The 15,881-nt window shown below is 34.9% G+C and overlaps 1 protein-coding gene across 1 annotated transcript in view; it reads left to right on the top strand.

The window, feature by feature from the left end:
* Window positions 1-15,881, top strand: part of ETFA (electron transfer flavoprotein subunit alpha) — a 96,107-nt gene that overhangs the window by 24,241 nt on the left and 55,985 nt on the right. The window contains exons 6-9 of the mRNA XM_007173421.2: window positions 374-484; window positions 1,137-1,238; window positions 2,419-2,487; window positions 7,846-7,928. Coding sequence (XP_007173483.1) covers window positions 374-484; window positions 1,137-1,238; window positions 2,419-2,487; window positions 7,846-7,928 — 365 coding nt within the window. The remainder of the gene's footprint in view (window positions 1-373; window positions 485-1,136; window positions 1,239-2,418; window positions 2,488-7,845; window positions 7,929-15,881) is intronic.

Here is a 15,881-nt window from a genome sequence, read left to right as displayed (position 1 = left end):
GTTCTTATTAAGTTGTTGCAGCTCATGTTGTTGAGTTACTGATTATGTTGTTTTTGGAGAAGGAAGCTTTTGTTTATATTCCTTTTAGGAAGAGTGTACCTGATTAGTGTGACTGCCTTTTCCAGTTTGTTTCTTCCACGCAGTTCAGCACTTGTTCTATTTTTAGAGACATCCAAGGTTATACAGAGAGCCACTGATACGTCTCTTCAGTGTTATAGTCTTTTATCCTATACTTAGTAAAGGTAGAAAACAAGTAACTGGTCTACAGTTATTTCTTCCTTCTCTTTGTGAAGTAAATTTTGAACCTCAAAGGAATATTTGGGAGGTTTTTTGCCTTTCATGGTGGTTTTTAAAAAATAAATGTGTATTTTAGGAAATGCTTTATGTACAGTGAAGTGTGATGAGAAAGTGAAGGTGTTTTCTGTCCGAGGAACATCTTTTGAAGCTGCAGCAACAAGTGGAGGTAGTGCCAGCTCAGAAAAGGGTGAGTGTTCATTTTTATTTGTTTGTATTTATTTCAGTTTTTTATTTTTTAGCTCAGAGATTATATTAGAGTAAGAGAAGGCTTCTAGTTAAATTTCTAATGCAGAGCGTTTGAGAGCTCAATCTAAATGTTATTCCCAAGTTTATACAAAAATAAGAAATATTTATATCATTTTTGGTCCTCGGATATTTGCTTTGGTGTACATCAAAGGGATAGGAGAGAGGGGGGTGCATTAAGATTAATCCGTTATGTTGATGTAAAGATTTTTTACTCCCCTCTCACTGTTGCCTGTTATAATAGAGATTCAATATAATGGAATAATGTAATAATAGTAAGCTTACGGAAGGTGTTATACTTTAACATATACAGTATCTTCTTGAACCCCATAGAGAGAGGCTTATTCCAGTTTTATAGCTAGACTCAGAGTTAAATGACTTCTCAAAAGTCATACAGCTAATGAGGTGAAGGCTGGAATCTAGTTGTCTTTTATAAAATCAGAGAGAGTGAAATTAGTGGCATAAAAAATTCACAGTAACTAACAAAGTTAAATTTCCTGGAATTAATTCTTTGTGTATTTCTCTTAAAAAATTATTTTTTACTGTGGAACTTGAACTCATGCTCTGTGTTTTGTTATATGTATCAATATATGTAGCATCAAGTGCTTCCCCAGTGGGGATATCAGAATGGCTTGACCAGAAATTAACAAAAAGCGATCGACCAGAGCTAACAGGCGCCAAAGTGGTGGTATCTGGTGGTAAGTGGAATATTGTAATTTATTAATTTTAAAAAATGATGTAAACTTAAAATACTTTGCTTTTATTAGTACTCATTTTAGAGGAGCACAAGTGTTTTTTCAAATGTAAGAAGTAGGTAAGTTGCGAGTATTAGTCCCATTTTACCGATTAGGAAAATGAAATCATGAGTTTAATACACAGTTTGGACTTTCTGTTGCAAATCTGTGTCATTGGCACCAGGGGGAGCATGGTACAAATCTCAACTCCATAGCTTTGTCTTTTTGACTGACTTCTGTGTTATTCAGAAGAGTATGGTTGACTTCTGAAATCACAGAAAGAACTGGTTGGAGTCTCAGGGCTGTGTTGTATGATTCCCACCCTTCACTCTACTTTGAAAGACCTCCAGTGCAGTCCAGGTCTCTATGGATAACTCTTTGAAAGTTTTTTCGCATTTAGTATCAAAGCTGTTAATATTGCACAAGACTTGCTTCTTTTTGTATGTCATGTTTCTTACTTAAAAAAAAAAAAAAAAGACCAAGAAACAAACAAAAAGACCCACATTTTATAGCCTGCTGGCTTTTAAAAAAAATAACTGCTGTGATTTAAAAATCTTCCCAAACTAAACATCAAATGAAATAATTAAGCTTCCAAACAGCCTCCTATTGCAAGTGGCATTGAGAAGAAATAATTTAATATTTAAAAAAAGGTATATCTGACTAGTTTATTCACTTATTTTTTTAAGAAATGTTTATTGGGTATATGTTCTCTGCCAGGCCCATTGCAAAGTGCTGAAGAAACAAAGAGGAAAAGGCAGATTGTTCTTGCTCTTAAGGAGTTGAAAGTCTAGTGGAATGACTTCCATGAAAATAATAACTTCTTTCAGTTGTTCAGCTAAGTATTGCTAAATATAGCAGTGACCAAGATAGGTAAGGATCTTGTATTCAAAGAGTTTTTCTTCTAGTGGGGAAGACTGATTTTAAAGACTGATTATACCATTAGTTAACCAGTTAGTTAATTACAGTAGTGTTGAATGCTTTATAAGAGAAGTACAGGAGTATCATTGGAGAACTCAGGAAAGGCTTTATAGAGGAGATAGCAGTTGTGTAATATGAAGATTCACTCATGTATACGAAGTTCAAAATTTTTATGGAATGGAGTTTATATTTGCTCAATTTTTTTTTCTTCATCTTTTTAAATGAGGTCGGGGTTTGAAGAGTGGAGAGAACTTTAAATTGTTGTACGATTTGGCAGATCAACTACATGCTGCAGGTAAAGTTACTTTCCTTAGTAGAAAAATGTTCCCATTTCATTGGAGATATTTTTTCTTCATTATTTCTTTTGTATATAAGTCATTCAAAGCTGCAGATTTTTTGCTTTCTCTGGTTTTCAACTTTTCTCTCTGAAACAGTTTTTCTTAGTCTCCAAGTAAATGGTGTAGCGTTCAGTGAAGAGAGGTTGTCCATGTTCTTTTTTATTATTTATATGACACTCTTAACATTTGCCACATTTTAGTAGTTTTTTCCATTAAAAAAAAATTAAATGTCAGCTTCATTGCCTACTTCAGATTCAGGAATGCCTTATTTTTCCCTTTTTTGGTAGTCTAACATAAATCTCTCATACAAGTAGAAATTAACATTAAACATTATTTTTTAAATTTATAGGGAAGAGAGATCTTGTTATTAAAAGTATATTGAGAATGGAATGATGTTTTTTGAAAAATCAGAAAACTAAAAAATTTTAGTTTTTAATTATACAACCATTACATGAATATATTCTTCTTTTTATAAAAATATCTGTTTTGTTCTTCCCCTTTTGAGAGTTTTGTGTATAACTTTCTAAGCTTTTCCTGTGCTTTTATATTACCTAATATGTGTACCCATAGAAACAGTTATGGTTTTGTCTGAATAAAGGCAGGATATTGACTCTTTATAATCAGATGGTGGTATTTGACTGAGGATATTTCATTCATTCATTCACTGAACAAATATTTATCAAGTGTCCGCCATATGGCAGGCACTATTTTAGGAGCTAAGCGAAAGCAATGAACAAAATAAGCGAAATTATTCTCTCACAGCTCAAGAGGCCACAGGTGTGTTGACATCAAGGTGTTGGCAGAGCCACACTCCCTCTGGGGGTGAATCTGTTTGTTTCCAGTTACCAGAGGCTGCCTTGGCATTCCTGGGCTTATGGCCGCATCACTCCAGTTTCTGCCTCTGTCCTCATATTACTTTCTTCTCTCTGTATCTGTTTCGTATCTCCTTCTGTGTCCCTCTTACAAGGATACTGTGATGACATTTAGAACCCACCTAGATAATTCAGGATAAGTGCCTTCTCCCAAGATCCTTAATTTTTTATATCTGCTGTCATACAGGTAATATTCACAGGTCCTGGGTATTAGAAAGTGAATATATCTTTAGAGAGGCCATTTTTCTGCCTACCACAGACAGTAAACGCAATAAATTAGTAAATAATATAGTGTGTTAGAGGGTAGTAAATGCTATGAAAATAATAGAACAGGAAAAGGAGAAGGAGGAGGATTGGAGGGGGAGGATTGCATGTTTAAATAAGCTGGTCAGAGTATGCCTTAATGAGGAGACATCCGAATAAAGGTTCGAAGAAGGTAAGGAAGCAAGCCATGAGGAAATCTGAGAGAGAGTGTTTCAGGTAGAGGGACCAGTAAAGTGCAAAGGGCTTTATGCTAAGGGAAGAATGTGTCTGGCCTCTGTGATGAATAACAAGGATGCCAGTGTGGCTGGAATGAAAAGTGCAGAAAGGGAGAGTGGTAAGAGATAAGATTGGAAGTAATAGACCAGATCACATAAGGCTTGTAGGCCTTCGTAAGGAGATTGGTTTTCTCTGAGTGAAATGGGGAACCATTGAGCAAATGAGTCGCATGATCTGACACATATTAAAAGCATCAGTCTGGCTACAGTTTTGAGAGTAGACTATAGGGTGATAAGTGCAGTAACAGGGAGATCAATTAGAAGACTGTTTCAATCATTCAGGTGAGAGATGCTCATGGTTTGGACCAGGTTAGTAGCTGTAGATGTGGGGAGAAATAGTTTTGTGATATATATTTGAAGGTAGAACCATTGGGATTTCCTGATAGATTGAATATAGATTATGAGGAAAAGTTTTTATCTGGCAGCTGGTAGGATGGAGTTGCCATTAGCTGAGATGGGGAATACCCCAGGTGGCACAGTTTCCAAGGGTAGACCAGGAGTTCAGTTTTGGGCATGCATTCAGGCCACCATATGTGCAGGTTCTGCATCCATGGATTCAACCAACCATGGATCAAAAATATTCGTAAGGAAGAAGTTCCAGAAAGTTCCAAAAAACAATATAAATTTGCCTTGCACTGGCAGCTGTTTACATAACATTTACATTGTATTTATAATTATTTACATAGCATTTACATTATTCAGTATTATAAGTAATTTAGAGATGATTTAAAGTATAGGCATTGCACTTTGCAGATATTACATTTTTTTACAAATTGAAGGTTTGTGGCAACCCTGCTTTGAGCAAGCCTCTTGGTGCCATTTTTCCAACAGCATTTGATCACCTAATGTCTCTTGTGTCACATTTTGGTAATTCTCGCAATATTTCAAACTTTTTCATTACTGTTATATTTGTTACGATATGTGATCAGTGACCTTTGATGTTACTATTGCAAAAAGACTATGACTTGCTGAAGGCTCAGATGATGATTAACATTTTTTAGCAATAAAGTATTTTTAAATTAAGGTACGTACATTGTTTTGTTAGACATAATGCTATTGCACATTTAATAGACTACAGGATAGTATAAACATAACCTTTATATGCAAAAAAATCCATGTAACTTGCTTTATTGTTGTGGTTTGGAACCGAACCAGCGATATCTCTGAGGTATGCCTGTATACAGGAGGGAGTGCATAGGTTATATGCAAATATATGCCTTTTTATTGTATATAAGGGATTTGAGCATCCTTGGATTTCAGTATCCTTGTGGGGCGGGGTTCCTGAAACCAATCCCCTGCGGATACCGAGGAATGACTGTACTAAGTTTTGAGATGTCTAATAATAGACATCCTAATAGAGATGTCAATTAAGCAATTGTTATAGGAATGTGGAGTTCAAAAGTTTGGGCTGGAGATAGAAATTTGGAAATCAATTGCATTTATTTGGTATTTGAAGCCATGAGACCAGATGAACTCATCAAGGGAACGGAGTGTAGATACAAAAGAAGTCCCAGGGCTAAGCCCTAGACTCTGCAAGATTAAGAGGTAGGGGAGAAAGGGAGAACGAAGACCAAAAGGAATGGGTAAATAAGGCAGGAAAATCAGGATAGAGAGTATGATGTATTGGAATCCAAATGAAGTGTTTCAGTAAGGGAAAGAGTGATCACCTATGTCAAATGCTACAAGGACGGAAGGTCAAGGAAGATGAGGACTGAAAGGTGACTAATTGATTTAGCCACTTAGAGGTCATTGGTGACTTTGAGCAGTTTTAGTAATGGGGGTGGTGGGTAGTGGGGGCAAAAACCTGATTGGAGTGGGTTTAAAAGAATGGTCCTAGGTAGTAGTTACATGGTTGTATCCACTTTATGTTTATGATCAGCCATTGAGCAGTAGCACATTTGTGATTTGTGTCCTTTTCTGTATGTGTGTTATATTTTAATAAAAAAGTTTTTAGAAATAGAATGGGAGGCCTGGCATTGGAGACAGTGAATGCAAACAACTCTTTAGAGGCTTTTAACTATATGGGAGAGCAGAGAAATAGACAGTAGCCAGAGGGGGAGCGGATGAACAGAGGGACTTTTTAAAGATTGGACAAATAATAGCATGCTTATATGCTGATGGGAATGCTTCAGTTAAGAGGGAGAGATTAATTATACACGAGATAGACAGGAGAGTTACTGGAGGGATGTTCTTGAGTAGATGAGAGAGAATATGAACACAGCTGCAGGTTGATGGGTGAATGTGTTAGTTGGAGCATGTGGAAATTCTCTTCTGATTGTTTCAGCTTTTTCAGTGAAATAGGCAGAATGTTAAAGAGTATTGGAAGTTTGAAGAGAGAAGGAAAGATATGAAATTTTATCGATAGCTTAAGAAAGACTGAGAGAATTAACGCCTATTTATTTAAAGTAAAACCTAGTTAACATGGCTGAGTATTGGTGTTTTTCTCCAGTCATGTAAAACTATAGTAGGACAGATATGGAAAAGGTGGAAAGATTGCTTAATCAGTAACCAGAGATGGAGGATTTCCACTTGAGTGTGATGGTACAAGAGGAGGGCAAAGAAATTAAAGACATATGCAAAGGAGTGATTAGAGTCACTGATCATAGAAATTAAGCTGGGTAAAGAAAGAAGAGAGAACATGAGGGGAGAGAGGGACAATGAATAGAATTGTGGATCCCAGTGTGGTCAGAGGGTTGTTGGAGTAGGGTACTAAAAAGAGGTACTAGAAAGGGGAGGTCACAGAGAGACTTTGGAAATCAAGATTATTGAGGGATATTGCTAATGGGCTGGTTGGGGATATGGGTAGAGTGAAGGACAAGATGACTGGAGGAGAGTTACTCAAGGAACTGAGAAGCCAGGTGTCAAAGTCTTCAAGAATTAAGACAAGACTAGTATTGGAGAAAGTGACAAAGACCCAGAAGATAAAAATAATTGAGGAATGAAGGGGACTGACCTGCTGGTTGATAGATGACACAGCAATATATGGGTGACATAATCTGATGATATGAGATTCGAAGCTGAAGGGTTTTAAGGAGGGAGGAGGGGAAACGTTCTGAGAGTGGCAGTGAGGGCCTGGTGTACCACCTCTAGGCCCAGTGGTATGAAGGTGGTGGCAGACAAAGTGACATCTGCTGGAGAGGGCTGCAGGGGAATCCTTGTCCTCAGGGAACATTTAGACAGATAGGTGGAAGATACAGAGACTTGTGGTTTGCTGGTATCAGGCTGTGAATTCCAGAAATCATAGTGTAAGGTTTCAGGAATTGGGGAGCAGTGGGAGAAGGGTGCAGATTCGGGAGCATGCAGGGCATTGTGGGGATCAGTGTATGGGTTATGAAGGATAACCTTTGAGTCTGGGGCTTGTTGCAGTGACTGATGTAAGTGAAGGGCAGAATGTGATCAGTCCTGACTGACTCATGATAGGTAGTGGAGGTGAGTCTGTGAGTGTTAAGAGGTAGTGAGGAGTATTCACTAGGGCTCCCCCTTTTTGTCCTCTCTAGATGGAGATGAAAAGGACCTGAGGCTCATTGTTGACCCCTGCCGGGAGAGGGGTACCTTTTCTCCAAGTACAGGGCTCCTTTTGGCTCCTGCTGAATGAGGATAGAAGGCTAGTTAAATTCTCATTTTTATTTTTAGATAGAAAATACTGGTTAAGCCTTTATCTTGTGTTATATGTAACTCTTTTCTTTATCTGGTCCTAGGGGTAAAGATATTATAATACCTTTCTTTAAAAGCTGTGAAGTTACGGTGTAAAGGAGCATTATATAATGACGTCCCAAACAGGTTATAATGTATGTTTTATGTATGTACTATATCAATGTCTTTTTTTTTTTTTACTGTTATCAGTGAATATTGCAGCTAGTTGAATAATAGAGCTTAAAAAAATGACAAATATTTTTTTCCTTAGTTGGTGCTTCTCGTGCTGCTGTTGATGCTGGCTTTGTTCCCAATGACTTGCAAGTTGGACAGACAGGAAAAATAGTAGCACCAGTAAGTATTGCAATAAAATATGCCATGCAAAATTCTATGGGGATAAGAACTGTATATATTTGTGGAACAGTCATCTCAGTGATTGGTGTCCTATTCAGTGTACCTAAGCAGTTAGCCATTACCATGGTGAATGTGTCCTGACAGGTCTGTGGATTTCTTGGCCTCAGTAAAACACATAGCAGTTCTTAAATCCAGCATTCTTTTTCACATTTTTTAAAGCAGTGGAATACTTTGTCAAATTTATGTCACAACACTAAATATAAAATTGATAGAAGCAGCATTTTATTATTAAATGGATTTTATAAGTTCACGTTAACATTTATTTACCATAAAGCCTATATATTATAAAATCTGTCAGTAAAACTGATGAATCTATATTAATGAACACAGAATCTCAAAATTGGGAGCTGTGAGTGACAACTGTGGTCTTATATCTTCCTGAACACCTAGTTTATTTCTGTATTATGTCTAGTTGCATGAAATTCAGAAAATTCTTATCCATATGGGTAAGTGATACTAGGCTATTCAGTTAAAACTATCCAAAACTTACAAAAGGCATACTTTGGTTTCAAAGTTGAATCACTAACAATATCTAATGATTGTTCACATTTCTTAGATGATTCAGGTTTTCAGTGAATACAATTCTCAGCCAGTTTAAGTGTTTATTGTGTGGAGGAAAATGAATTTTTTTATATATCTCAAAAAATTTTTAATGTATTTCGAAACAGGATATTAAGTCATATCCGTTTTAAAAAATCTCATATCTCAGTGCCCTGTTCCATCAGAGGTTCATTCAAAGTTTCAAAATAGGCAAAAAATTTAAGTCTTGCTTTTGAAGTTTGTTTTGAAGAGTGTTCAATTTTCTGCCCATTTTGAAATTGGGTTCTTTGTCTTTTTATTGCTTCTTTATTCACTTTCTTCTGAAGAGCAGAAATTTTTAATTTTTATAAGATCTAATGTATTGATGGTTGTTAATACTTTTTGTGTTATTTAGCTTATTTGAAGTCAGATAAGATCTCAGAATGTAAAATAGTTACTAAATAAACAAAGTCAAAACCATGTGACCTGTTTGCTTGTGATAACTGCATTAGTCAGGCTGTGAGAGCATTTATTGAGCAAGTAAGCTCGAGCCTTCCCTAGCATTTAATGAGGTGTGGCACATAGGTATTTTTTTGGTAGAAATCTTGTTTGTCCTAGTTTACATGAATAGATAATCTTTAGGCTTGAATTTATTTACAAAAGATCAGACCCACAACCTTCCTAATCAATAATACTTCTACAAGAAAGTATGGTGGGAGACAAACTTTTATTTACATTGACTTTTCAGTAACAACACACTTGTTATTAAGTAGGATAGCAGAATGACAGGGAATGACCAGTGGTATCCTTACCTGTGTTGTAAATAAATGTCATACAGTCAGCTTTCTTCAACATTACTGTCATGAATATAGGATTACTGAAATATTTTCATAAGGAATTAAATACATTAAAGGCTTTGAAGACTTTCTTTAACATAAATCATGTAAGCCCCAGAGATTCTGATTCATTAACTCTGAGTTAGACTTCGACATGTATATATATGTCTACATATTTATTTGTGTCTGTGTGTATTTTTCTTTAAGGCTTTAAAGCTTTTTTGAGATGATCTCAAGTTTACAGAAAACTTTCAAGGACAGAGTAAAAGCCTTTATTTTTGTGGACTATTTGAGAGTAAGTTGCTGAGATGATTCTCCATCATCTCCAAATATGTAGGACATTCTCCTATAAAACCACAATACAACTTTTAAAATTAGGAGATTAACATCAATTTACATTAATACTATCTAATCATCAGACCTTGTTCAGATTTTGCCAGTTGTCCCAATAATGTCCTATATAGCAAAAGGATGTAGTTCATAATCACATGTTGCATACAGTTGTCATGTGTCCTTCCATCTCAAACAGTTCCTGTCTTACTTTGACTTTCATGACCTTGACACTTTTGAAAAATTATAGGACAGCTATTTTGTAGAATAGAATGTCCCTCAATCTGCATTTGTTTGATGTCTCCTCACCATTCAATTTAGGTTATATATACATCTTTGACAGGAATATCACAAAAGTGATATTTCATACTATCAGATGGTACACAATTTCATTGTGCCTTATTAGATTTTCACTTTGACCATTTGGTTAAATTTTTCATAAGGAATTTAAATATATTAAAGGCTTTGATATCTGTCAAACTTCTCCACTGTAAAGTTATTTTTCCCTTTGTAATTAATGTTTTATGAGGAGGTACTTTGAAATTATATAAATATTCCAGTTCTCCTCACTTTCAGTTTATTTATTTATTTATAAATGAATGTTAAATAAATATTTATTTATTTATAATAGGACTTATGGTTCCTGTTTTATTCAGTGGGTGAAAATCTGTTGTTATTATTTTAATTGATGTACAAATTGTTCCACATTTGGCCAGTGAGAATCCCTTCAAGGTGGCTTCTGTGTCTTCTTGACATGTTCCCATCATTCTTTGAGGCCTTTCTTACTTACTGACAGAATAAGATGTTCCAGGCTTTTTGTACCTTTCCTGTCCCAGCCCTGGCATCAGTCTTTTCTCCAGGGAATCCTGGTTCCTTTTAGTGAAGAACAGTATGAAGCTGACATCTGGATATTAATTGTGCGTGTTGCTGTTCCCAGGACCCCTCAGTGAAAAAAGCTAGGGAATGTATGTAGGTATGTATATATGTATGCAGATATACACATATATGTATTCATATACACATACAAACATTTATATCTGTTTCACTATCAGTCTATCTACATTGAAAACCATGAGTTCACAGTGACACCACCAATTCCAGTCCAAGGTCAATTCTGACTCTCCCTTTCCCTGTTTGTAATGCCTTTCATTGGCAGTGAAAAACCTGGACCCTGCCAATACGCTAACCTGCACAAATGCTCTCCTTGCCCCACTCAGGCTCCCACACCCTGCACTGAACATTCAGCCCTCCTATGTAGATAACCCTCCCTACCTTGCTTGGACTCTGACACCCTTCTGGATCATTTCTTCCCAAAGTAGTTGTACAGTTTTATATTTCCACCAACTATGTGTCTGGGTTCCACTTGCTCCTCATTTTCACCAACATTTGGTATTTTAGCTATTCAGGTGCATGTGTAGTGGTGTACTTTATTGTGGTTTTAATTTGCATTTTCCTGATATCTGTGATGATGAACACTGTTGTGTTACTGGCCACTCAGATATCTTCCATATGAAGTATCTGTTCAGATGTACGGCACCTTTTTTATTGAATTGCTTGTCTTTTTGTTATTGAGTTGTAGAAGTTTTTTTAAAAATCTATTCCAGATATGTTACTTGTCATATATGTTTTGCAAATATTTTCTCCCAATCTGTGGCTTGCTTATTTATTTTAATGGTATCAAGATGAGGAACTTCCCTTCTGTTCCCAATTTGCTGAGAGTTGTTATCATGAATGGTTGTTGAATTTTGTCAAATATTTCTCTGCATCTGTTGAAATGATCATGTTTTTTTTCCTTTATTCTGTTAATTTGGTGAATTACGTTGGTTGATTTTTGAATGTTAAACCACCTTGAGTTACTGTGATAAACCCTACTCGATCATGATACGTTATCCTTTTAATATATTGCTGGTTTTGATTGACTAATATTTTCTTAAAGATTTTTAGGTCTGTCTTTATCAAAATAATCTGTAATTCCCCCCACCCCCCAATATCTTTGTCTAATTTTGGTATTGGCATTATGCTGGCTTCATAAAATGAGTTGAAAGATATTCCCTTCTGCTGTATTTTCTGAATGAAAAATCTGTGTAAGATTGGTTTGTGTGTGTGTGGGCTGTTTTTACTTTTTGGCTCTTATGAATAATGCAGATAGGAACATTCATGTACAGGTTTTTGTGTGGACATATGTTTTCATTTCTCTTGGATGTGTACCGAGGAGTGGAATTGCTGTTCATATGGTAACTTTATGTTTAACCTTTGAGGAACTGCCAGACTGTTTTGCAGAGCAGCTACACCAACAACGAACCAACTCTTAGCTTTGTTAATTTTTTTCATTGTTTTCTTTTTATTGATTTTTGCTCTTAATTTTCTTCCTTCTAATTACTTTGGGTTTACCTTGCTCTTAAGGTAGAACTTTATTAATTTTGTATTTTGCTTGTTTTTAAATGTAAATATTAAAGATATAAATTTCCCTCTAAATAGTACTTTAGATGCATCCCACAAATTTTGATATATTTTCATCATTCATTAAAAAAATTTTCTAATTTAGTAAATTAGGAATGTTTAATTTCTATATATTTGTGATTTTTTTTCCTAGATAGCTTTCTATTACTGATTTCAAATTTAATTTTGGTGAACATGTCTTTAATATTTCAGTATTAAAATTCATTGAGTCTTATTTTATGGCCTAACAAGTGCTCTATCTTGGTGAATATACCTTGTGCACTTGAAAAGAATGTATGTCCTGCCGTTAGGCACTACAAGAATAAAGATTAGTGAACTTGAAGATATGGCAGCAAAAACTGTCCAAAATGAAACACAGAAAATTTTGAAAACACAGGAAAAAAATGGACAGAGCCTTGGTGAGCTACGGGACAACTTTAGGAGGCCTAATATATGTGTAATTGGAGCAGGAAAACTATTGGAAGAAATAATGACCATAGAATGTCCAAATTTGTTGAAAACTATAAATCCACAGATCTCAGAAGCTCAACAAACCCCAAGAACAGGAAACAGTAATGAAACTACAAGGCATGTAATAGTCAAATTGTTTACAGAATGATAAAAAGAAAAAAAATTTTTTTCAAAAAGGAAGTCATTTTATTTTTAGTACATTTGCTTTGGAGGGAGAGCCAACTAATTGGAAAGAGTCCATAATTTAACCAACATCAGATCTCCTTGCTGTATTCCCTGTTGAAACTTTTTTTTTCTTTTTCAAATTTTTTTTTTTTCTTTTTCAAATTCTTTTCCCATTTAGGTTATTAGCAGAGTACTGAGCAGGGTTTCCTGTGCTATACAGTAGGTCCTTTTTGGTTATCTGTTTTAAATATAGCAGTGTGTACATGTCAGTCCCAAACTCCCAGTCTGTTCATACCCCCCACCCTTTTCCCCTGGTAACCATAAGTTTGTTCTCTAAGTCTGTGAGTCTGTTTCTGTTTTATAAATAAGTACGTTTATATCATTTTTTTCTTAGATTCTGCATATAAGCGATATCATATGATATTTGTCTTTCTCTGACTTACTTCACTTAGTATGCAGCAACAGGTCCATCCATGTTGCTGCAATGGCATTATTTCATTCTTTTTAATGGCTGAGTAATATTCCATTGTATATATGTACCACATCTTCTTTATCCATTCACCTGTCGATGGACATTTAGGTTGCTTCCATGTCTTGGCTATTGTAAATAGTGCTGCATTGCACATTGGGGTGCATGTATCTTTTTGAATAATGGTTTTCTCCGGATATATGCCCAGGAGTGGGATTGCTAAATCATATGGTAGCTCTATTTTTAGTTTTTTAAAGAATCTTCATACTCTTCTCTGTAGTGGCTGTACCAGTTTATATTCCCACCAACAGTGTGGGAGGGTTCCCTTTTCTCTACACCCTCTCTGACATTTGTTGTTTGTAGAATTTTTGTTGATGGCCATTATGACTGGTATGAGGTGATACCTCATTGTAGTTTTGATGTGCATTTCCCTAATAATTAGCAGTGTTGAGCATCTTTTCATGTGCCTCTTGGCCATCTGTATGTCATAAATGTTAGTTTCCAGATTCACTGACTTTGCAGTTTTCTCCAGTTAATGCAGGTGCTCAGCAAGCACCTTTTATTACTTTAAATGAGAACAAAATGAAGACCTGAAATCTCATGATCAAGAATTGTTTTCTGACGGACAAGCAGAATTGTTTGGTCTATTTTTATGGTTGATATAATTGTATTCAAAACTTATAAACAATGTACATCCACTTCAATGCTGATAAAACGGAATTCTTAAAAGCAGTGAGAGAAAAGTATAAATGAACTCAATATTCCAGTCAAAAAGCAGAGATTACCAGGTGGATAAAAAGCAAGACTCAGCTATATGCTACCTAAAAGAAATATATTTTAGATAGAAAAAAATAACACCATACAAATAGTGAGCATAAGAAATCTGGTTTGTCTTTTTTAATATCAGATAAAGCAAACTTCAAGACAACGAGTACTGCCAAGCATAAAGAGGCCATTATGTAATGATAAAAGGATCAATTTATCAGAAAGAACGATCATGAATGTGTAACTGCCCAATAACAGAATTTCAAAATACATCAGGCAAAATCTGACAGAACTAAAGTGAGGAATGCAAATCCGTAATTATAGTTGGAGGCTTTAATACCTTTTCCCAGTAATTGATAGAATAACTAGACGAAAAATTTCAGTAAGGACATAAAACATCTAGACCAGGGGACAGCAAGCTATCTGTAAATCACATAGGAAGTATTTTTGGTTTAATTGGCCATAGTCTCTGTTGTAACTGCTTAACTCTTCTGTTGTAGAGCAGAAGCAGCCATAGACTTGTAAGTAAGTGAATGAGTTGTATTCCATTACAACTTTATGTACAAAAACAGATGGAGGTCCAGATTTGGCCTGTTGACGTAGAACGCTATGCCACATTTTTTTTTCTCTACTTTTATTCTAGGACTCCAGTTGCACATATTCTAGATATCTTTATATTCTTCTGTAGGTTACTTAAGTTCTGTTCATTCTTTTTCATGGTTTGTTTCCCCTCTGTTCTTCAAATTGAATAATTTTATTGGTCTATCTTCAAGGTTACTGACTCTTTTATAATTTCTAATATACTATTAAACCCATCTAGGAAATTTCTGATTTTGTATTTCTTAGTTCTAAATTTTCATTTGGTTCTTTTTATAGTTTCATTTCTCTGCTGAGATTTCTTATCTGTGCAGTCATTGCAGGTATCTTCTTTTACATCCTTGACCATACTTGTAATAGCTGCTTTTAAATCCTTGTGTACTAATTCCAAGTTCTGGGTTATTTCAGGGTTGATGTCCTTTGATTGTATTTTCACACTTTCCTGTTTCATTATGTGTGTAGTACAATGGTTCTCAAATTTTTTGTCTTAGGGCTCCTTACTTTTAAAATTTATTTAGGGCTCTCAGAGCTTTTGTTTATTTGGGTTATATCTATTGATATTTCTTATATTAGAAATTCAAACTGAGAAAATTTTTAAATATTTATTATTTTGAAAATAACAACAGTAAAGCCATTTATTTTAATATAAATAACATTTTAGTGAAAATAACTGTCTTCCAAAACAAAAGAAATTTAATGAGAATAATGGTATTTTTTTACATTTTTGACTTAGTAGAAAACTGCTAGATTCTCATTTCTGCTAACTGTGTGTTGTTTTATATTGGTTTGATTGAAGTATATGAAGAAAATCCAGCATCACACAGCTATATAGAAAGAAAGGAGTATTTTAATAGCCTTTTCATAAAATTGTAGATATTCTTCTTTTATACTACATCAGAACTTGACAAGTAGTAAATTCTTAAAGGGTATTGGCAGTGTGGAATCTGAAACCATATCAATGAACTTTTCATACCCTTACATTAAAATCTGTTGGTCTGTATTGTGCTTTGAATGGATCTTTCACTATCCTGTAACATTTAGAAAATAACCTTTAGTGAGTTTTATAGATCTTTCAAATGTTGAAACATTTTATCAATATCAAAACATTACCTTCATCAGTATCACCACTCATCTCATTAGAGGAGTCTTTACAGCTCATATTCATGGATACAAGTTTTTTTTTTAACAGAATCTCTGGGGGTAGCATCTTAAGGTCAAATTCGCCAGGTGATTCTTTTTTTTTTTTTTTTTTAATGGGATTGAGTTTTTTTTTTTATTTTTTATTTATTTACAGCTGTGTTG

Source organism: Balaenoptera acutorostrata, chromosome 3, assembly GCF_949987535.1.
Source record: "Balaenoptera acutorostrata chromosome 3, mBalAcu1.1, whole genome shotgun sequence".
NCBI classification, from domain to species: domain Eukaryota; kingdom Metazoa; phylum Chordata; class Mammalia; order Artiodactyla; family Balaenopteridae; genus Balaenoptera; species Balaenoptera acutorostrata.
The sequence above is the reverse complement of the archived record's forward strand: the minus strand, read 5'-3'. Positions and strand labels throughout refer to the sequence as shown.